The sequence below is a fragment of the Mercenaria mercenaria genome, chromosome 18, assembly GCF_021730395.1.
Source record: "Mercenaria mercenaria strain notata chromosome 18, MADL_Memer_1, whole genome shotgun sequence".
Classification (NCBI taxonomy): domain Eukaryota; kingdom Metazoa; phylum Mollusca; class Bivalvia; order Venerida; family Veneridae; genus Mercenaria; species Mercenaria mercenaria.
Genome location: NC_069378.1, coordinates 57,456,965 through 57,482,463, shown reverse-complemented (window position 1 = coordinate 57,482,463; position 25,499 = coordinate 57,456,965). Strand labels below are relative to the sequence as shown.

Sequence of the window (25,499 nt, the reverse complement as noted above, 5' to 3'; positions counted from 1 at the left end):
TCTTTTCCATTGAAAACTATGGCGTTCATTTCGTATGAACAGCAAAAGGAAAGGCGCGAAAGTTACGTCATCGCTGCTTAGTGATTACCGACCGCAGTTTTGACGACATCCGCGTATAGTCAGGGAGAACGTTCCTTAGATGACGTCGCAGTTGTTCCCTCTGGTGAACGGAATGGTCGGGAAGCTGATTTTAATGTTAAAAGCCACAAAGTATGTGCAATTTATAATATTATCTTGTTTACAAATGGAAAGGAAATGTAATGTAAATAAAAGAAATGAAACTATATTTTTCGGTGTTCATGCGAAATGAACGACAGAATAGGATCGGCAAATTAAACAAGAATCTCTAGCGCAATTCATGGATTTGCCGATCCTATTCTATCGTTCATTTTGCCTGAAGACCGAAAAAAATCATTTCATTTCTTAACTGAAGCCCTTTTCCCAGGAAATTATTGGTAAAGCTAGTAAACGACAGGTATTGAATATTATTGAAGCTCTTTCCTAAGGGAAAAATATTGTTTAAGCTACTAAATGATTAAATATTATTGAAACCTTACCCAGGAATCGTTAAGCTACTAAACGATAGGTGTTAAATTCTACTGAAGCCTTTGTCCAAGAGAAAAATCAGTAAACCTACTAAACGATAGTTTATTAAATATAGTTGACATCCTCCTCTTGGGTAGGTTTCCATTAAGCCACTAAACGATGGGCATTTAATGTTTAATCAAGAGATTTACTGCAAATGAACTATCGTTTTTAAGACATTAAACTAGGTATGAAATATTATTGACGCAATTCTCCCATAGAAAAATCGCTTTAAGTTATCACTACTAAGCGCTGGAGAATTTCTGCAAGACACGGATCGGCTTTAGGCTACTAAATGAGAGGTATTTTAGATATATGAGCTCTACTTAAGACCTTCTTATAAAGTATTATATTTGTAAGGACAAAACATTTCGTACTGACGTCACTCTCCTTTGCTAGTATCATATTATAAAAACGGATTAATCTACTGTGCGGGTACATGAGGCAAAACAGTTGTTATTGATGTCATTTTTCGGTAATGCATTATGTCGTAAAATTGGTTAAAACAACATATTTATGCTATTTCTGTGAACACATCACTTGATACTGATGTCATTTTCCCCACGGTAGAGCCGGATCCTAACACTGTTGAAGTTGTTTAGGTCACATACGAGCTTCTCAGCTGAAATTAAGCGCTGTTGAACTCCAAATAAATCCTTTATTGAAGTCATCAACGACATTATTTCAGTACACTTAAAATTTACTAAACCGATTTTTATTTTCTAGACAAGTTTATTGCAGATTTTTTTACAAGTGTTTGAATAAATATGATAAATATACACATTTTTAGAAGAAAAAGCACTCTAAACCAATTAATGTCATCATAATCGATATGAATTGTTATCATCAATATATATCGATATGAATTGTTATCATCGATATATATCGATAAGAATTGTTATCGTCGATATTTCCTACTGTCGTAAGAATCATCTCGGAACGGTCTCGCGCCATCGTCATTGAAACCTGCAATATAAAATAAAAAATGGGTGAACATGTACTATAAATAGATATCGCTGAAAAAAAAGGTTTTAAGCTTTTCTTTAACTTAAGTTAGGCAGTTTTGGTTGTTTAGTCTAAATGTTTCCAACATTACTAAAGATTTCCTGTTTAAAGCTCATTATATTTTGTATCAAGCTACTGTAAATGTAAATATAACATGTATAAGTGTTGAATATTTTTTTATGTTTTAGACAGGTATAACCTATACATTGCAATTTCAGAAAAACCTTCCAAGAAACGCACTCGTAGCATTCAACCATTAAGTAAGCGATGCTACAAAATTACCATTTCACTCAGAGAGCAAAAATTCAAACGTTCTCTAATTATCAAATATGACGATTATCTAACCTTGTAGTTCTTTTAACACTTTCCGGTAGATGTCACCCATGGACTCTTTGTCTTCAGACACTACGTCATACCTAAATCAGCAATTAAAATAAAGCTTTTATTAAAGGACCACGTAAAGACCTTTCATCAAAACTACAGTCATACCTGTATTCACAGCCCACGTTTGGGAAAGTCCGAAGTGTTTTTATATGCAGAAGGTTTTATTTCCGGTCCGTCTATAGACGGTCCTGTATTACGCAAGGATATTTGTTTAAAAACAACGGAAAAGTCCAAAGCTGACGAACAACATGGAGATTTTTTATCTGGCTTTTTGTTTGAGCTATTTGCAATTCATTTGAAAGCTCAGAACCAGGCATTACAATATATAAACCTAAAGAAATTTTTTCTAAATGATAGTTATTTGTTGTTTTTTGTACAAGTAAAATACACTGAAAATATTAAAAATGAAGTTGAAAATGGTAGTCGTTACAGCCAATAGATCTCTGTTTACAGGTGGTATTGAACACACATTTGGCTTTATAAACGTTTTTACTTCCTAATTCCGAACAGGAATAATCTCCAGTTTTTTAGTTATTTCTCGTGCGGTTTAAACAGGAAAAAAGAGGGTGTTTTTTTTTTCGGAATTGTCTTTATTCATATAAAATATTATTTAGGATGTTTGATATCAAATCTGGGAGATACTGATATATCCTTCATTCCAGCATATATGTTACTTCATTTCGTTCAAAAGTCAATGAATTATTTGTTAAATTGTTCCGAATGAGTACTTTAAATCGACGTTGAAATGTTCAATGGCTGCACAGAATTTCGTTTGAACCGACTATAAATAAAAATTCTAGAAATCAACCTACGAACCACAAGCTGGCCTTGTATATATCTATTCATTCTAGTACGTTCATTTAAATATTATGATTAAAATTATGCTTAAATTTATAACAAGTTGAGTCGTGTATTGAGGACCGAGACAACCCCTTAATGGGCATTCCCTTTAAATAAATAATAAAAAAAACATTTTGTAAACACTAAAACATGATTGCGAAAACATCCCACGAGGCTACGTCAAATCTCATAAAAGCTTATCACAAACGATTTGAACTTTCAAACGCAACAAAAAAATTATAATTACATCCTTCAGACCTTCACCAAACCACATGGGCGTTCACAGAGTATTTACGCGATTAAAATTTATAAAAAAAACTTAGAGGACTTTTAAAGCATATACAAGTCCCTCAAGACCTATTGCAGACTTCACTGGAGCCAAGTCATATTTCTGATTAAGCCCTCGAGGTGTTGCACACGGTATCTCACATCTTGGGAAAAGTTTGTCATCTACTGCGGCGCATTTTGATTAATTGTTTCCTTCCTATCGTGTTTATCAGACAATTTAATGACATTAATGAATTAATACCTGCTTTGTATTTATCTTACCCTCGCTCTAAGACTTTTACTTATTAAGAACTGGTGTGTTATACAAAAAAAAATGTAAAAAAGCAGGTTGTAAATATTCCCACATTGTTTACTGCACGTGGACAAATGTTTCCAGTAATTTTCTTAATTGTTTTAGAAAGCAACTATTTTAGATTTCAGCATGATACTAAAAAAAAAAAAAATGAGAAAATCTTACATCATTTATCAGGTTGAAAAAAAAAAACGCTTCATGGATAATGTACAAAGGGAGTAGTCCAAAATATTAATAGATTTACGGGGTTAGCGCGTTGCCTAGGAAACGATAAAGTTGAGCCTCATATAGCCTAAAACACATTTCTTCTTCCTTATACTATTATTCTCTGTATCTTAAAACTTAAGAGACGAACTACTTCTACAAGTAAATGTCTTTCACAATACGGTGAGAATGTAGTAATGTCTTTAACATATATGAAAAACCATGCGCTGCTTCGCAAATTAGCTTTAATATATTAGAGCATTAAGTTGGAATGACCTGTTTATACCTGTTATTTGAAGTCTGGAGTTTGTCTTGCAGATTATCATACAATTCTAGTAAAGACTCTAGTTCATCAAAATCGTCTGGCTGAATCGTTAATATTTCTCCAGCCTGATCAAGCTGCGACTGACGAAGTAACTCTTGAAGTCGGTCGTGGTCCGAGCCATACGCTGACGTTCGCTTTCCGAAACCGTGGGCGATCCTGTCGGCAACTGCCGAGCGAAAACCCCTTCTGTTCCGACGAAAAGAGGCATCATTTGATGAGGCGCTATGTAGAGATCCGGGATGAATTTTATCAACCTTATATGGCACCCTTTCTGACAGTTCGTCATTTATATGCACTGCTGCGGTCAACAACCCGAAAATATCATCTGATGACAGGTTTTCAACAGAAAATCTAGAATTATCACTTCGTCGTAAGCGATTCACCGGTGAACTGTCTTGATCCGAAATGAGTGATGTTTCACCTTTTAATTCAATTTGTTTTCCATTTTTTATAATTGTATTATCACGCAGGCCATTAAGCCAATTTTCATCCTTTTTATTGTTGGCGTTCCGTTGATTTGCATTAGTGTTCAAAACATTTCTGCGGACGAGTAATTTGTTTCCAATATTTGTAGTTACAACATCGGACAGAACCGTTTTATCTGATAAATCCGAATGACTGACAAAATCGGATTGCCTCGGATTAGTAATTAAAGTATCATAACTTTCGGATGGTACACCGACGGATACACGACTTAATGGAAGTGACCTTTGTTTGTGGGAGAATATTTTTCCATTTACGAATGTCAAGCAGATTCCGTAATAAAGTGTCAATTTCATAGAATTCCACACTTTCATCTTGTAATGTCGATCTGAAAGAAAAAAATATCAAAGATCAAATCAGTATGGAGTTTCAATTTGCTTCAAATATGATTAAGAACTCATATTTTAAACCTGTGCGGGCTCCATATTCCTTAACAACGTTTTACGTCAGTAATGACTTTAGTACAAAAAAAAGCCAAGACCTTTCAAGGTGGTGATTAAATTCTCCGCTTTTGTGAAGAAGCGGAATCCAGCTTACGTATGGAGGGTTGTTGGTTTTCCAAGGTGCCTAATATTTTGCCCGCACCATGAAAAATTACCTATAATTGTGTCGATAGGAATCACAGAAAATTAACATTATTTTTGTATAAAGATTTGGTTTCATTTTAACGCAGATTCTTTATGCTTTTTAAATGTGTTGTTTATATATCACAAGGGGACATCAGTTATGTGCAAGACACTGAATTGATAGTCTAGAAACGTCGATAGCAAGTCTTTGAACAAACATAATCATATAGAAACATCGTTGGTAAGTGCTTAAATCAACTCAAGCATGGCTTTCGAAACATCGTTTGCAAGTCCTTGAATCAACGTAAGTTTGGCCTTAGAAACATCGTTTGCAAGTCCTTAAATCAACATATTAAGTACAGCCTTAGAAACATCGTTTGCATGTCATTGAATCAACATAAGTATGGCCTTAGAAACATCGTTTGCATGTCCTTGAATCAACATAAGTATGGCCTTAGGAACATCGTTTGCAAATCACTGAATCAACGTAAAATGGCCTTAGAAACATCGTTTGCATCTCCTTGAATCAACGTAAGTACGGCCTTAGAAACATCGTTTGCAAGTCCTTAAATCAACATATTAAGTACAGCCTTAGAAACATCGTTTGCATGTCCTTGAATCAACATAAGTATGGCCTTAGGAACATCGTTTGCAAATCATTGAATCAACGTAAAATGGCCTTAGAAACATCGTTTGCATCTCCTTGAATCAACGTAAGTATGGCCTTAGAAACATCGTTTGCATATCCTTGAATCAAAGTTAGTATGGCCTTAGAAACATCGTTTGCATGTCCTTAAATCAATATAAGCATTGCCTTAGAAAGTTCTTGAAAAGAAACAACGTCGATAGCAAACTTTCTTGAGTAATTACCTAATTTCAGAGAAATGAATCGCAAACTATTCAGTAAAAACAATATAACATTAGTGATGCTGTTTCAAACTCGTTTTTGATTCATAACCTTTGTGGACTTATAAGGCCTAAAAAAATTCTTTGTTTCTGGTAACATGCTAAAAAAATTAGGGTAGGTAGGTCGGAATTGTTTTTTTTTTTTCTTTTTTTTATTAAGGGAGACTTTTCGGAAATTATTTTTGTGTCAAAAAATGAATACAAATCAGGGGATTATGCCTTTAAAGCATCACTAAGTTGATTTCTAACATCACTGACCATGTTTAAAGCATAAAATGTGCAGTTTTGCAATTTTTTGTTAAAAAGTTTTGAAAAAAAAATTCTCCAAGGCCGTAAAAACATTAAGGGTCGGGCCAAAAATTTAGGGTAGGTCGGGATAGAGGAAACGAATATTTTTTTAAGCCTAACAGCGGACCGCTTTAATTTTCAAATATGAACAATTAAAAACTGAGATAAAAAATATTCAAACACGAAGATGAAGACACAGATCTGTTAACCATTTATAACATATATTTATTGCGCTAGAGGTATTAGAACAATGTTTTACATTTTTTAAATATTTATAAACGGTTTTTAGTATCAATTGATTATCAAGATGACACTGTTGTGTGCACAATCATGTAGGCAAAACGTAAATAAACAATAAGCAGAATATGCAGGTTTCACAATAGAACTTGAAATAATGAATGAACCCATTCAGAATCTGAAATCACAGAGTGGTTCAATTTCGTTTAGCTTTAGTTAACTGTTTTTAACAATATTTATAACTTATGACATATCTCTTTTGCGATATAGCAACCCCCATCCCCCTCTCCCACTCTATATTCACGCAACGATTTGTAATTAGCCATGTATCAAGAAAAAAGTTCCATAGAGCCTACCATTTTCAACTATCCAGGTGTGATCAAATTGAAATAATATTTAAAAAAAATACATGTAAACAATAAAAAAGCAGGATATTAGTATTCTGTAATCAGAAACTGCCTGGCAAGGTTCTATATAAATAAAACAGGAAGAGGAATATAAATTTACCATATCTGAAACTGCCTTATAACATTCTATATTTAAATGAGGAAAGACAAAATAAACAAACGGGGTATCAATTTACGGTAACCTGAAACTTTACTGTCTGACAACGTTCAATGTATTAACAAAGAAAAGCAAAACAAACAGGATATCAATTTACGGTATTGTTCGTAAGTATTGGCCCTGGCACTCATTAATCTTCGCCTGTATTTTTGGGCGTTTTCGTTATTTTACGCGATATTTGTATTCTGTAAATATCTACATTAATTAAAATAGCAGACGTAGAGGTACAGTGGAGTAGTGGTAAGCGCACGTTACCATGGGTTCGAATTCAGTTCAGACCATTTTGTTTTGAAATTCAGTGTGTTGTGATTTTATCGATATTACTTTTAAACTTTCATTATTCTATGAAACATTTCATTTTTCTCGTGTACTGAAAACAGTTTCTTCAATTGTCTGTGGAATAAAAGAACACTTCGTTGCCTAAATTCGAGTATGACGTATGTCCATTTTTGACAAAATTGAGATTTTAGTATCATCAGGTATGCTTTTTTTGTTTAATAATAAAGTATTCCGTTCAATAAATGAACGATAATTCGCGGTAAGTGTGACCACTTTTCCTTCTGTTAAATTCACGGATAAAAAATGATATGGTAAGACATAGGGCCCGAACCCACAACCCCGAGATTAGTAGTTAAACGCTCTTTTTCGCACAGCTATATCTGCACATGAGAAATGACGGTGTTTTAAAATTATGAAATGTGTATTATTGATATCTGTTATTTAGCTTCGAAAATTGATTTACGAAAACATACGGAATATTCATGAGTGCCAGGTCAATACTTACTTACTTGAAACTGTCTGACAACGTTCAACATATAAACAAACAAAAAACTGAACAAACAAACGGGATATCAGTTGAATGTAACCCAAAATGTCCTAAATGTTAGGTCTGATGACAGCCCATTCAAATTCAATCGGATTACCAATATTACTATTTTTATTTCTACCAATCTGTTTTTATTTGAACCAATCAGACTATTCAACAAGCGTTTTGCTAAAAGGGACTGGAGTCTGCTAAAATAGTTTTTCTTTAGAATTAATTTTTCGTCACATTATAGACATAAGAACATGATATTTTGTTTCTAAGCTATCTTAAAAAATATGAAATCAAGAAAAAAACACACCCGAGTCGGGAATAAAACCCCGGGCCGCCGCGTCAGTAAATATTTTCCAGCGTTCTTGACCAGTACACCACTTATCGATGGTTAAATATAAAGCTTTATAATTAAGATAGTTTACCTCCGGTACCCCTTAGCGCTGGTAAGTCACACATGACTGAGCAACTGACCTCGAAAGCTGTTGTCGTTACAAGCTGGCCAATCAAACTCCATGACCTTAGAAATAACCTCTGACGTTAAAATTATTCTTTCCTAATTGAGGCGACTCTCTGACTGAAATCGCTCTACTAAACCCGAGGATGATTGATTGATTCTTTTATTTTTTCCATTCTTGCAGAGCATAACACATGTACAAACAGGCAGACAATTATCAGCAAATTTATATGTAAATAACTAAATATTATCGTTACCTTCGAATGCATGATCAATATGTGAAAACAAACCCCATTACGACCCTCTTATTATGCGCAACAAATTCACGCATCGAATGGTACACTTCTGACCGGGTCAACGTGTATAGCCGGTGTATTCTTATTGCCGTGTTCATTCAACTAAAAGTGGTAACGGATTTACTTTGTTGTTGGATTTAACAATTTATGTTAGCGTAAATGCTTACTTGACATTTTTAGGGAATATAAAACAACATTTCTGAAATTTTAGGGGTTTTTTAATATTGGTACAGAAATTAACGCAACTTTTGTGCAAAATGTAACACCCCCAGGGGCGCTTAAAAATAAGTAAAGTTTCTTTTTAACGTGGGTAGTCGACGAAAGTCCCCACCTGTAATGGATATTATAGATGGAACAACTTATTTCCAGCCGAGCCCACGGCAGGCGTCATATTTACCTACCTCTAGACCGATACTGTTGGAAATAGTACCAATTAAAGTAAATCACACAGCACTGAACACTAGTCGGGATATCAGCCGCAACCGGAAATCGATCCGGGTCCGGGAATCGAACCCGGATCGCTGACGTTGTAGTCCAACCTGCTAACCACTGCGCAACTGACTCCTCGATTAAACGGGGGATACGGAATGTCAATAAGGTAGAATGGTCTTGTCCTTGTGTTCAATCATGGGGTTTCACACACTGATGACCAATATTTAAAACAGACATTGCAACCAAAATTTTACAAGATGATCATTATATATTTATATAGATGTGCCCCAGAAGGAACTTTTGTTATGCTTTAACTTGTTAGAATTATAAACCCGTACAATAATCACATATCGAAAACTGGAATCCCAGGTTAAATATACTACGTTCGCTTTCAAAATGTTGAAAGTAAGGCTATGATTGGTGGACGCGAGTCCCAATAGCTTGTCTTCAGTTCCAATCTGTAGCATCAATAGGAGAAGATTTTAATGAAATGTACCTGAAACTTCTTGACAACGCTCTTTGTATCGACTTTATCCTTGTATAACTTCCGCATGTTTTTTTTTTTTTTTTGTTTTTTTTTTTTGTTTTTTTTTTTTTTTTTTTGCAAATATTGTGTAATTAATTTATTCTAATGAGTAATTATGTCCTGTTTGTTATGAAAACAATATTTCATAAAGATTAACGAGCGGGAAAATCGAAGTTTACATTCTCGTTTTAGCCGTAAAGTATTAATTATTTTGTACTTTAATATCTAATGAAAATAAAAAGTTAACAGTGTTTTATTAAACAATTGTCAATGATAAGTTTGAACGACTTTTCTTCATTTTATAAGTGTGCTTTTTACGTGCGTGCGTGCGTGCGTGCGTGGTTTAATTACTTGCATATTTAGTTAATTCTACAAGAGACAGATATCTGCTCGATACAGGTGACCACAAATATGTATCTTTTTGAATGAAAAACCAAATCATTTGCTTACATGATACGCACCGATTAGGTACAGACAATTAGCGATATTTCTACGTGAAGTTACAGTAATCCACATTGAAACAACTATATACCAAGAGCTAATTTCTAATTATATACACTTCTTGAAATATGAGAAAATATTCAACTATGCGCTATACAGGATATCTGTATCTACTAGGATAAATTATTCCATGCGATGGACCCGTAATTACAATCGGCAATTTCCGTCCATTTACGTAATCCTCGTACGCGATTTCGGCATTTTCCGGTTATTATGAAAAGTATGGCTGTTATGGCCGAAATCGCACATCGAACGAAAATAGTCGATAGATGAAGAACCATTTTTACACCTTTCTCCATACTCCTGCGGAGTGGGTTGGAGATATTTGTATCTGGGCCTATATGAAATTTTAGTCACAAGGGGTCGAAAAGTGTAATTAATGAAATATAACTGGCTCACGTAAAGGCCCTGACCGCTGTTCTTTTTCCTTCTCCTATAGTAGACATATATCACATGAGGGCAAATCTAATATTGTAGAAAATGCAGAATTAACGTTATAAATAAGTCTATTGAATATGAATTAAAGAAATAGTCTGATTTAGTAGTGTCCAACTCATAGCCATGAACTATTTCATATTGACCAAAGTGTTCAGTAATAAGTGACAGATGACTGCACCCGAATCTCGGCATTGTCTCGTAATTCTCTCGTTCTGTGACGTCATCGGATCCATATTTAACGCCATTATCCGTTGTGTATGGCCCGGAACATGATTTATCGTATTTTGTTCACAAAAAAGTACGGATAGACACGTTACTATTATAAATATGAAAGAACTCGATCTTTACTTGGTACTATATAACAATTAACTTCGGTCAATTTAGCATGTTTGCATGCACAGTTTGTAAACTTGCAGTTAGACCTCATGGCATGCATGTATGGAAATATTATAAGAAAGATCATATTTTTTCACACGTGTGAAGAATAAGATCCTATTCATTACGTATGAGAAAACTGCGATCTTAGTTTTGCAAACAACGCAGTGACTGGTGCAGCTTTTGATTCTTCTTAAAATCGCATTCTTTCAATCAATTTTGATATGAATGCGCAAGTTTTTTTTATTATATTTTTTTTAAAGCATTTTACAATGAACTGCATTCCCGGGTTACTCTGAAATATTTTTACCAGAAATCATATGCTATTAGATCCGTTCCCGCAGAAAAATGATCCGTCAGGAAGGGTTTACGTAAGTTAACTTGCCGAAACTTTTTTGTAAGTTCTTGGTAGCAACGCCGACTTTCTTGCCGATAGGCGCTGCCGCCGTATAGCGATGCGGGTTCGATTCCAGCTATTTTGAAAATAAACTTTAACTGGTGTTAATTGTGGTATGATGCGTGTCCGTGTTCTATGATTTCGGATCTTAACTGAAACTTTATGGCGAAAAGAGGAGTTTTTTTTCTTGCCCCAAATATCCACATACGAAATCGATGTGCTATGCGCATGCTTTGGCCATCTCGGGATAATGTCAAGGTCACACACTGATGTAAACAACAAAAACAAAAGAAAAGAAAAAAAGAAAAAACAATATTTTTTTTATGTCTCGTGTTCAAACCTCTGAAAGAATTTTCATGAAACTCGAACATGTATTAATTTTTCATCATCCCAACGCGGTATGGCCGAGCTTTTCACATCCAGCTCCAGGCGTCTTAAGCAAAACAATGATGTTTATATATCTGCCTCTCAAAATGATGATGAAGATGAAAATGATGATGATGATGATGATGAAGGTCGTGATGATGATGATGATGATGATGCCATGAAAACGTTGCAACACTAAAAGACATGCAAAAATCTGTGAGAAATGTAATTTTCTCCTTAACCATTTTTTTTACAAACGCATATGTCACATATGAAAGTGTAAGGAATCCTGAATAAAATTATGAAAATGGGATCTGGGAAATAAATGGTAATACAGTACATTAAAGCGCTTGTTAAATATTGCCTATAAATTCGTCATTACCAGCTCTTTGAAAAATATGCGCTGTTGCACCTCAAAATGGTAGCAACGCATTTTGGTAGTCACTACCAAAATTCGGCCGAGTTTTGTTAATCACTACCAAAATGCGTTACACTCAACGCAATTTGGAAGTTTACAAAAATGTAGAACCAAAATGAGTTTGATATGTAAACATCCAACGCAAAACGGTATTAATAATAATCTCATGATTTACAAAAAGAATATTTTGTGACGAATGGATAATATTATTTCAAAGAGAGTCATAATGGAATTTAGTCGCTCATTCGGCCTTGACCTTTTGACCTTGAAAATATAACTGCTCTAGATTCAATCAAGCATGACCATTGGAACGCACGTGAGAGGTCAATGCAACTCTTAACTTTGACATACATCGAGAGGTATTGACGGAACTTGGCACAAATGTTCACTACAATTATTTGATGCGTCGATCGCATGACCCTGTGACAGGTTTCACAAACGCCCGTAAGTAAGTACAGACTGTTTGAGATTAAAATTCAGGAGATTCACGAGAAGAGGTCACATAAGACAGGTTGTAAAATACCTTTAAAAGTATATACAAGGTAGACATGCAACCTTTATCCACCAAAAATAGAATCTGTAAATCTAATGACGGAGAATCAAGCTTTTGGAAAATTATTCCAGTAAGCCCACGCCCACATTTTACCATTCTTTTACGTTGTGTTTCAAAGATATCTACGGCGGACTCCCGAAACCCACACCTTTAAAGAGAAAAAACTTTTCTCGCGTGCCATCTTCACATTTATATTTCGTTTTACAGAATTCATCATGTTCGTGATTTAAAATATCTCAGTGGACAATCCCTCCGACAACACTAGCACAACATTTAAAACAACAAAACAATACAATGTTACTGCATATGAAGCGTCGTTTGAGGCCCCTTTCACACGCTCAGGAATATAAATTTTAGTTGTTTTTATACGAAAACCATATCTCGGGAGCGGAACTCTCTTTTGTGCGTAATGTAAAAATGGGCACAGCCCCTGATGTAGATAAGAAAAAAAAACTACCAAAGAACGTTCCATTCCATGATCCTTAACGCATCATATGTACCCTTGCAACACATTTTGTCGCTACCAAAACTCGGCCGAATTTTGGTAGTGACTACCAAAATGCGTTGCTACCATTTTGAGGTGTAACAATGCGCAATGTTCTTTATCATTATTATTATTATTATTATTATTATTATTATTATTATAACATATCAATTTTTCGAAGACACAGAAACGAGAAAAAAGCTTGTAAACATGAAATGGATAATAAGTGACACTTGCCGTAATCATTTGTTTTCGTTCGTAAAACAAAATAGAAAAAAAACGAAACGAAAAAAAAGAGTTTAAAAGCAGTCTAATTAAGAGGCACGAGATGATATTCTGAAATATCACTAAAAAGAATACAGGTGTCCTACAATTTCAAGGCTTGCGTGATATTTACAATAATGCAGAGTAGTGCAATTATATTTGCATGATAAACTAGAGCTATCACTTTTAATACCACTGAATAAGCTGTCTGAGGAAACTAATAATTCGGGGATTTTGGTAGGGGTAAACCAAGTGACCCCGTCCCTTATAAAATAAACAGATGGATCTATGAATCTATGTTTGTAAAGTAAAAATGAGCCGTGCCATGGAAAAACCAACATAGTGGGTTTGCGACCAGCATGGATCCAGACCAGCAGGCGCATCCGCGCATTCTGGTCAGGATCCATGCTGTCCGCTTTCAAGCATATTGGAATTAGAGAAACTGTTAGCGAACAGCATGGATCCTGACCAGACTGCGCAGATGCGCAAAGCCACTATGTTGGTTTTCTCATGGCGCGGCTCAAATATCTTGGAAGAGGCGGGAGAGGAAGGAGACATATGTGCCTCCATTTCTGCCATCCCAAGAATAAAATGTCATCCAAATCTAAACTTTATGGTGATCATATGTACGAGGTTTCGTTTGAATCCATCTAAAACTGTCCAAGATGTTTACCAAACAAACGTGAGGGATGATAAGGGTATTGCTGTTCCCATATCAGAAAAAAAATATCATATACACGTACATAGCTATTCAGAGAAAGAAGAATTGTTTGAGGAGTGGAAGAAGGTCACGTTGGTTCCTTAACCATCGCCTCTGTCCGCTTCATGGCGCTCGTGAGTATAAAGTTTCTTTGAAATCCTTTTAGAAAGATGGAAGTGGTTCGATCCACCAACGTTTTGCCAGGGACCGAACAAACGACCGGCCAACCAACCATCAAACCGTAAGATGTCTGCTAAAGACCCGCTAAACTTCGTTTTCGATGGTTTAATAATGTACCATTAAAGCATGTTGCTCCACATTGTTCTTTGACCAATGAACAGTCTGCTGCTGAAAGTGAAACGTTTTCTGACAAGATGCAAACCGCAGTGCTGACTGGTTTGAGTCAATGCCTGTCCCTACGCGTGTTGCCGTTTTGGTATGCCGGCGAGGCGTCAACATGCTTGAACGACAAATTTTTAGCACGCGCGCCAGAACGGCAAATATCTAATTTGTCGAATTGGCGCGTTTGTTTATCGTTCTGACGTGTTGACGTCATACAAACGTGCCACCACGCCGTAATTAGCCACCGTACAATTATAACATTTTCCACAATTTTTGCTTAATTTAGGAATACGGATTGTATCGCTTGTAAGTTAGACATGGCCTTTTTTTACTAAAAATATTTTAGGATCTCCCACTGACAATCGCAAATATCAATGGTGTCTTTCTTAGGACCAGGACTGTTAAAAAGAAGATTCAATTACTATAATATAAAACCGCTTCAATTTTATGACAGTTCCTATATGTTCTTTTCATGGGCAATTAAATTTTGAGGTCAACTCTAAAAAATTAAAACAAGAAATAAAAATATATCAAGTATTTATCTTTAAACTTGAAATCAACAAATTTATGTATCTCCGAATTAGCCATGTTTGACCAAAACTAACGAAACTTTAGAAAATAAATTAATGAAGTATGCACAAGAAGACAGTACTAAAAATATTAACTAACTGTAAAGAACCTTTTTTAGAATTATACAAACTAGCTCGCAAGCACCGCAAGCTTCAGTTTAATGGACTCCTTATTTCTGTTTCAATGTTTTTCTTTAAAGCATATTAAAACAGCACGCTGAAAAATAAATTTGATGGCTTAATAATGATAAAATATCCACAGGATTCATTCCGGCGACAGGGCTTTTTGCGGGAGCGGTTTGACATCTTTAATTAAAAGATAATTTACACAAGAGAATCCGTTTTTTTTCACCTTCTGCAGTTATAATAAAGCTTTTTTTTTTAAATAATAAAAAAGAAAAACTGGAAAAGGAAACAGAAGAGCGTTGTTCCTGGTATTTTCAAAAAATGGAGCTTCATTACATCGAACGCCACGTTAAAAACACGCGTAAATCGTTTCACATTCGTGGAAAATTCTCTAAAAAGAATAGAAAAATACGTCGGAAAATAGTGACGGATGTCCGAAATTCGGTCAGAATTAATTTAACTCGTTCAAAGTTGCAAAGTGACATTTATCTAGCAATTTTACTTATCGTTGTATCACGGGATTGTTAATGTGTCAAAACGATGTATTAAAGTTCATTTCTTCCATAATAAGATTTTTTAACATTATTTTCACTCGGTTGGATAGCAATAAAATGAAAACATAATAAACGTTATTTAGTAGTTTCTCGTCTTACCTTACCCACAATAACGTTTTCCTCAAATGTTTTATACGGAAAACGTAAAGGGAGCAAATTATAAAAGAGGAACTTACCTTGAACAGAATAAAATCCTAAAATAACTTCAAATTTTTTTAACATAAATCTACATACCTTTTGCTGAATGTATTTACAAATCCGGAAATAAATATGTTTGTTCTCTAATACGTAGTTTTTTTTTAATATTTTGTTTTACCGATGAAAATAGATCTACTCCTTATCATCCTATACAGAATTACCATTCATTTAAGAAATCTGCTGATTTCCTATTTTAGCTTTTTTGCGCGGGCTGATGTGCGTCTGTTGGCCAATGAGAGAGTCGTCAATAAATTATCAAAGGTTCGGTATAAATTACTGACCAAAGTGCGCGAGATGACAAGCATTGAGATATCGTGTGCTGTCATTTAATCGATCGAAGAATTAATGTCTCTTCATAGGTTATTTCCGTTACCACTCAGCGACTGTTTATATCTTAAATAGTACTTTGTTTTTCCTGTTACATATAAATCGGTTTTTTCTCACTGAATATAGAGTTACGGCATTACGATAATAACATTCCGTAATTACGAAAATGTTTGTTGGCGGCGATCAGCGCCCAAAGCCTTTAAAACTTTTGCCGCAAACCAACTCCTGGAATGGTTATTGTATCACCCTCCCGATAAAAAAGAAAGTTTAGTAAAAGCTACTTGTTTTTCGCTCATAATTTAATTTCATAAACCACGTCGAATAATACTTCAGATAGTTCCGTTTTAAGATATTAAACCCTAAAAATAGATCATGTCGAAATATGCTCGATATAAAACTTGAGCCAGTTTTTGCTGTTCTCATTACAAAGCTGGTTAAGTTGTGAATTATACGCTGTTTTTTGTTTTGGATTAAATTTTCAATTTGAGACCGTTGCCTCTAAGAATATTTTCTTTCATATTTACAAACATCAAGTATACTGAAACCAAGTATTATTTGGAATATCCTTGAAAATTATTCTTCAAACTACAACACATTTTAACATTGGCTAATGAATCCTTGTTGTTGAGTTTCTACGGTTGTTGTTATTCTTGTTATAAAACTGATAACGGAGACCCGTCTCAGAAAGCAGCATTGTGATTGGCCAATTTCCAACCTGAGTCCAGAATCAACCAATCAGAGGGAGAAGTTTATAGACTCACTGTTTCATAACCCGGCGTTCGCTTTGACATAATTATTTAAAAAAAATGATAATGGAAATTTTGAAAGTGATATGCTCACAAGATGTTACGTTGATGTGTAGAGTGGTATGGTTGGGGTGGGTAAAAGTTAAATACCACCAGTCTGCTTAGTGAACCTGGCGTTTTGGATTGTCCAACGGTTGGAAAAAAGTATTAACATACCAAATTTTGCAAAGAATTTAGTAAATTGAGAACAAACTAAAAAAAGGAAAGTATAAGAATTTCGACGTGGTTTAAGTATTTAATTCCGGTTTTCGCTTATACATGTGTTTATCGCTGTGTAAGAAAAGGGAGATTTCATTAAATCAATTTATTTTACATCAAAAACTATTATTGACAAGCAAGATGGAGGATAAATGGCAACGCATCCAGTAAACGAAAGACATACTTTCGTGATATTTTTTTTTCATATATGTCATTTCTTACAAATCATTTTGATTTTTTTCTCATACCTGTAGGAAGCATGATTTTAAAAACAGTAAAAACTCAAGTATTCCAATGTAAAGCTTAAAAAAACATTGAACGTTGTGCGGGGAATTTTCTCATCAAATGACAGAGAATGTATTGATAAGTCTTGGGTTTTGTAATTCCAGGATTTTAGTCGATCATTTTGACAGACAAGGAGTATAAGATACCTTATAATCTCCTTCACATCGTCATATTATGTTCTTAGAATATCAGAATAATACCAAGCAGGCGTAGTATTTCTCCGGACAAGTCTAAAAGCCATTTTGTCACGTAGAAAATCAGGTACTGGTCCATCTCTATCTCTGCATTTCACGTACCAGATCTGGATTTTGAAGGTTTTATTCTGCATGTCAAAAGTTTCAAAGTTTTGTTTAAGCTGCGTCACACCGTAAAGAAGAGTTTTCAATATGGAGATGGTCGGAAATTGGACAGTCTTACCCAGGTTTGTTTCGTAAAACACCCCCACCCCAATACACGCTTCAGTATAATTACGTAATAAAACTACAACAACAACAACAACAATAACCATTACTGGACATCAACTGAGATGAATAAGTTATATTTTGGTTTCCGGTATTCTCTGCCAATGCCTAGGAGTCGGACCCCACAAACCCCTATGTGTGTACGCTTTTGTGTATGACGGGTCATATTGCGCAGATTATTCCGATTTCTTAATTATTATATGACTCCGTGTATAAATCGCCAGTTAATAGTTTGTGCTACTGACCGGTCTATAGTTCAAAGCTAATTTTTTGCTGGACTTAAGTCAAAACTTATAAATAAAAAGTAACTAAATGAAATTTATTCTAATTTCGTTAGTAAAACACTTATTTGTTTGGTCGCTAGTCAATCGTCAAAACTATTGACCGACAAGACATTCACTAAGTGTATACCTTTACCGTACCCTATTAATGGCATCTTTAGTCTCGAGTAAAACATACAAAGTACTATACAATGTTAGTAAATGCAGAAAATAACTGGGAAGCTTTCAAACCCTTTTATGCACCTGGTAAGTGGCATCATGAGTCTTATATATATAATTATCCAGGTTACCGGCCAGAACTCTTGCGGAATATAGAACCACTGAACAAGAATGGACGGCTTGGCAATTTTATAAAGCGGGCCTTATATAGAAACGCGTAAGTCTTAATTTCTGCGTTTACCATTGTAGTAAATTACACTAAAAATTGCAGCTTCAGCTTTTCCAAATGATCTTTTCTTCAATTGTCTTTTATATACTCCGATTAGTAGATCCGAGATAGGTCTAACATTGTAATGTTCAAGGAAATTTATTTATATATGCCTGCGTAACCTTTTGCCTTGAAGAAAAAACATTTTCTTCTAATCGATACAATTAAATCAAATCTTTCGAGCATATATTTTTTATAACTTTCCATGTCAGCTATGCAACTACCTTATCCATTAACCTGCTGGAGGCAAGTGATTCTGCCTTTGCGACTAGTGCAGACCCATATCAGCCTGCACATCCGTGCAGGCTGATCATGGTCTGCACTGTTTGCTATAATACCTTATCAGTCAGTAAATTTTTGAGTGAACACCCCTTCAAATAATAAATGGTATTGCCCAAATTGAATAATGTACCAGTCCATTTTAGAAATTTAGCAGGCTAAGGGTTAAGACGTATATTACAATATTCAAACTATTTACCATCCATATCAAAGTCTATATAATAGTAAGATACGCAAAGTCATTTCGTCTAAAATTGACATTTTACAAGTTCGAGGTAAATTGCAGTCATTTTTTCTGTTTTATGCCACATTAATACTGCATTACTACCACAACATCATAATCTGGAGAGCTCCGCTCACTAAATCACTTACCTCTAAATTATTAATAAATTCAGAAGCTAATCTGAAACTGCGAACGCCCCCTCGACGTCTTTTGGCAATATCTTTGATAATTCCCGACAGTAAATTTATGAAATTACTTGCACATTTAGGCAAGTATTTATTAACAATATATTAAAATTTCAATAATATTGAATAGTGCAAAGACATTAGATGTACAGTCAAACCTGTATTAAAGGCACCTCTGAACAGAGGCCATCTGGCTTTAAAGGCCACATGTTTGTTCCCCATTTTAACATTTACGGTGTATTTTAACCTGTAAATAAAGACCACCTCCCAATAAAGACCACATTTTGGCTCTCCCAAGGGTGGTCTTTATAGACAGGTTTGGCTGTATTTCATTTAATTTTATACCGCTACTTATTTTTTTTTAAAAGTCACAAAACTGAAAATCAATCAGTCGTGTCCAGCATGGTAAGTGTTAAATATGTTTCCATTTTTTCGAAGTAATTCACTGTCTGCAGGGACTATTTATACATGTATAATTGATCTGTACCCGAGCGCAGGTCGGTATTCAAACACTAACCCGATTGAATCGGGTAAATATTTGGTTACTAACCTGCACTCGTGCTTGCGCTTTTTGGTTGATACTAAATAATAGCATTATGTTATATCTATCTGCAAAGTTACAATCTAAATTGATGACTAATCAAAATTGAAAAAAAAATGCTTTATTCAGCTATATTGGTTACTTAAGTCTACAGACAGATTAATTCTGAGAGTTCATGAAGGGTGCATGTCACGTAAATATCAAATACTCCCACTTATATAGCAAAATGAACAATTATAATCTCTGTCCTGGCAATTAGTTAAACTGCTTTTGCCCTGCTCATTCTGCACGACCATTATAAGCCTGACCCCGGTAGTCAGTATTACTATATAACAATCCTGACATGGATAATAACTAAATAATGCAAGACGTGGCACACCTTCAAATCACACAAGGTTTATGTTGTTTGAAAAAAAAACCTCACAGATACAAAACGATAACGATTTCGCATTAATTGATTGAAATAACTGCGATATTTTCTTTCCATTCTTGTTGTTCGGCTTCCAACATTATTCAGACAATTAAATTACAAATCCAGCTGATAAGCGTTCCCAAGTTGATCTTCAAAATTATGTAGATATGTCGGTATTTACCCAATAAATGTGAAAAAGCTTTCAAAGATGCTTGCGACTGAATCAAACTCCAGTCAATTAATTGCACACAAATGCGGCATAATATTTGGAATTCCCTCGATAGGTGTAAAACCACATAAATCGTATCAAAACGAGACATGTCGCCATTTTGTTTTGAAGTGGAAATGAGGCTCATTGTTAACACTGCAGCATGGGAGATTGTCATTCGGTCAGCTTTTGACATTAAGCCCTGTGCTTTCTTGATTTATGTACAGCAATAATACTGCGGAAAAGACATGGATGAAGGGTAACTTTATCCGCGTAAATAATGTAATACAACATTATAGCTTGTAACATTTCATGAACAATCTTTGAGGTACAAAGTTAACAAGGTTTGTAATCTTTCATGGTACTTCGGTGATTTTATACTATATGGCTTCCTTTCTATGATTTCATGGGTGTTTCAATTAGCTGATTTTAATGAACTTTTTCATGAAGCTCTTTCAACATTTTGAATATTTTCAAGAACAATGATTTGTTTTTCTTAACCCTTCCCCTGCTAAATTTCTATCATGAACTTGTCCATCTTTCAATTTGTACAGTGCCATTAACTGTTAAAAGGGGTGCTTACCAAAAGGTTACTGACTGAAAAGCGAACAGTGCAGATCTTGATCAGACTGCATTGAAGTGAGGGCTGATCATGATATACACTGGTCGCAAAGGCGGAATCACTTTTAAATGCAGATATGTGATGGAAGAACATTACATATAAGAGATGTATGAAAGTTCAAATTTTTAAGAATAATATTATTGTCATAGCTTTTAGCTCTAACTTGGAGTTAACTTTCCATGTGTATACATTTAGTATATTGTTTTGATTTGGTCTAAATCTATGCATACAAATATTGGTCTGCACAAAACGCAAAAAAAAAAACACACAAAAAAGCTCACATGGGCTCGTTACTGAGCAAAGGTGAAGTGTCTGTGCCAGCAGCTCTGAAAAACAGAAATATCAGAGACCTGAGGCAAACGCTGACACTTTTACACAACGTCAAAAAAAAAAAAAAATAAAAAAAAAAGGGCTTTATGCACAACTTAAAGTAATGGACCCGCATGACAATCGGAAATATCCGTTCGTTTACGTCATTCTCCGTATACGATTTCGGCATTCTCCGGTGGTTATAAAAATCATTTCCTGATAAGGCCGAAGGATGTCGAAATCGCTTACGGAGGATACGTAATGTAACGAAAATAGCCGATTATCATTACGGGTTCATTACCTTAACAAGGTTCGAAAATTCTGCGTATACTGTGATGTCTTAAAATCATTTGTCATTTTGACCTGTGTTGAACAGTACCAATATCCTTTGCAGTGAACGCTCCTTTAAGACATTTCAACGACCGACATACAGGACAGGGGGTGTATCGTGATCAGTTTTGAAGAAACTCGGAGGAGGAATGGAGAGGCGAAATTTTGGATGAAGAAATTTGATTCCATTTTATTATTTATATTCATATTATACCAGATTTATTATAGCGCCCTTTGAAGAATATTGGATTTTTTTTTCGTTTATTGTCGTTTAAAGCCACATTATGTTACAACGACAGCGAGAATGTACATTTATTCTATGGTTACAAAAGTGTAATTCTGTAAATCTACGGTGTCCCGTTAGGGCCATCGCCGCATATTTGAGCACGAAACAGAGAAAGAACAATACTACGAAAATTCACCATTGTAGTTCCATTATTTAAACTTTTCAACATCGTAGTATCGTACTTTTGCTGCTTCACCATATACGGCCATGGCCCTGACGGGATACCGTATAAAGCAGCATTCTCTTGTGTCGGTGACATTGTCCTTACGCCGCAACTCCTCCTGGTCAGTGGTTTATTGCTTCTGTCGACATCTTTGAACTGAGTTTGCCATGATTACTTTGCGCCGCCTGGCTTTTAACTGTTTGTCAGTTATAAGCATGCAATATGTGCACTTTTACAGCTAGACAAAAACTTCCAAATCAGGAGAATAATTGCGGTCATGATTTTCATTTGAAATATATAATTAGAATAAAATATGACAGGAAGAATTGTTCTGAGTATGTATTGTATCATTGTTTATTCGTAATGAATAATGGGCCTAAGATGTGTTAGTCCGACGACGATGAAATTGTCGTGGAAATAATACAGTTTTGTTACGAGTAAAGCAAGCACAGTTATTAGAGTAGGGTTTCAAAAAACTGAACAAATGGGTTTAGTTTAAAACAAAAGTGACAGTAGTTTTCAATGTATGTTCGGTAAACGTACCTAGGCCGCAATACGAAACTGCCTCTTGCGACTTTTACCTAATTTCTTACCTCTTACTAACTTTTGCCTTTTACTACTGGCCCATGCATAGGCCCATGCATAGAATTATCAATAAAACACTAACAATGGTCTCCAGTAGGTCTCTATTGACTACTCCAAACATTTGGCACACATTGGAGTGAAAAAGAGTAGTGTTCCGGAATGCTTAGAAGATGCTGCGAACTGTTCTAGATAAAATCTGCTGCAGACAGAACGGTCACGTGAAAATACTTACGACAACGTAAAGCACGTCTTTCCTCGATAATCTCAATAGTGCCGGGTACCAGCGCAGAACACAGTTAGATGATTACTCTAGAAATTTTAGAAAACTGTTCTTAGTAGTCAAAGGAGTATAGCCTTTTTGATTCAGCGAGTGCAAGAAACAGATATTCGTAAGCCGGTATTCAATGTGTAATTGTTCGTATAAAATACATTTACATCCTTCTTAGAACGAATTAAATGATAAATGGACTTATTTTCTTAAATAACGAATATTGTAAAAGGAGATCATAAGTTTAATCATTAATTCGTTTCTGAATGAATATTTGTCTTCCCCTCCTTCGATAATTTTTTTTTTCAACTTTCAGAGTTCTTACTATTTCTCTGCAAGTAACTTAACTCAGAGGTGGAAGATGTCTGATTGCAGATGTACTCGTCACTGAGAACATTTTCGCCTGTGACTTTAACTAGCGACCTTTTGAATAATAGTCCTGTGCTATTCATAACTTTAATATCTCCAAAATACATGTATTGCGTTTACAAAATACATGTATTGCGAAATGATAATAATTTCACTTGGGTAATGGTAACAATTTACTCAGACTTTATCATAGAACCTATGTTTAAAAACTCAATCTTCAAATCAAAATCAAAGTATTTAATCAATATCATATTAAAATGGAACTTTCTTCCAAGGCACGTGTGGTTTAAAAATTGAATTTGATAGTGAGCGTCGGATACTTATTTCTAAAATCTGTTTATGTTCGTTGTGAATACGCTCCGTTTTAACCAAGTGGAAACTGACAGGTACTTGAAAATGCAGCTATCTGATTGGACATTTAGAATTCCTGATGTCATGTTAAAATTATGAATACCTATTAAGCCAACAGGTGTGAGTGGGACAGATTAGTTCGAGAATAAGGTGAAGGTTAGCTTTCTGTATAAGCTATTTAGCAGCCCATTTATTGTGCTCAACATGACAGAGACTGAAAGATCTGTGAAGTACATAAAACTGGTATAGTATCGAGCAGTTACACCGTGATAATGAAGAACATTTCAATGAAAAAGAGTCTTTCGTGTACGGCCTTCCATAAAGGGAAAGATATATATCTAATCACTATTTTTTTTTCAAGAACTTAGTTCCACAAAAAATATCGGACGAAAAACATATGAATAGTGATGCGTTACCTAAGTGATTTTCGTGTGAATGAGATGGCCCATGTACACGTTGCATAGCGTCAATACAATAAATGTACACTTTTAATGTACTTTTATATAAATACTGTAATGCAGTAAACAAATCAAATTTTGAAAAAAAAAATCACTTCTTGGGTTTGCATACATGACTGACTAATCAGAACGGACAAACATTACCTTATTCCCAGATAAACGCTTATCGAGCTTACTAAAATATGGCAGAATTTTCTACATTCAATGTACAGGGGTCTAGTTGTTAAGTGCGCCAATTTCGAACTATATTACCACTATGTATGGAACGCCGGCACTGTCTTTTGTAGTCATGAAAATAAATTATTATGCGCGCGGTATGCCATTGTCATGTGCGAATATCGTTACATTTTGTGCTTTTGTACTTATTTCATGATATTTACATAGTATAACAAAAATGTCATGATACAAGTACAAAAGTACAAGATAATATGATTAACGATATACACACATAACAAACATGTTTATACAACATGTAAAGAACTTGGTACATCAATGATTAACATTATCATAGCAATAGTTGTCCGTAAGACAATCAATTCTCGACTATTCAAATTGTTGTCCCAGAAGCAGGAATATTACCCTACATGTAAAAATATCTCAATATCTGCATTAGTTTAGGATGCATAACTTTAACCAGAGGTTTTTAAGTTCAAAGGGGGACATAAGTTTGCAAAATACATGTCAGAGTTATGGGACTTGATGTTATGGCCTAGTTTTATAAACCCGAAAACGTGTGAAGTTTCAATTCAATATTGCACTAAATTTTGAGACAGTAACTTGCATGCAAAACTTTGACCAGGATTTTCTAAGTCCAAAAGGGGGCATAATTTGGCCAAAATATATGTCAGCGTTATGGGACTTGACCCAGTGATGTTGGTAATTGACCTAGAAAAAGAAATATAAGTTTCAAAGCTATATGCCTTTAAATGATAGCTATACGTACTTTCATGCAAAACTTTAACCAAGGTGTGACGCCGACGCCGACGCCTACGCCAGGGTGAGCTCGGACTATTCTTCGAAACACACACATTATTATTGTTTTCCGTGGCTACAAAAGACAGTTCCGCCGTTCCATAACTGTGGGAAACTTTGCTTGGAATGTAGAATTATTTCATGTGATGAAGTCACCCGAATGACTTACGGAAGCACAATGGTTTTACTACAGTCATACCTGCAAAGATAGCCGGTGGCGGAGCACGTTGGGATCAACAGCTGGAAAGACGTGATTTGACCTATAACTGTATTATTGCGCGTTAAACCCAACAAAAACAAAACAAACCATGCAAACTAAATATATGAAAAAGTCATTTATAAGTGAATATTTATAATTTACATTTTATTCACAATC

At 34.9% G+C, this 25,499-nt stretch overlaps 1 protein-coding gene across 1 annotated transcript; it reads right to left on the bottom strand.

The window, feature by feature from the left end:
* Window positions 1-512: 512 nt before the first annotated feature.
* Window positions 513-16,134, bottom strand: LOC128550642 (uncharacterized). The gene is made up of 4 exons (XM_053530011.1): window positions 15,814-16,134; window positions 3,885-4,734; window positions 1,936-2,006; window positions 513-1,551 (listed from the first exon to the last, which is right to left on the bottom strand). The coding sequence occupies exons 2-4, from the start codon at window positions 4,718-4,720 to the stop codon at window positions 1,484-1,486; spliced, it is 975 nt and encodes a 324-aa protein (XP_053385986.1). The 5' UTR covers window positions 4,721-4,734; window positions 15,814-16,134; the 3' UTR covers window positions 513-1,483.
* Between the last annotated feature and the right edge of the window lie 9,365 nt (window positions 16,135-25,499).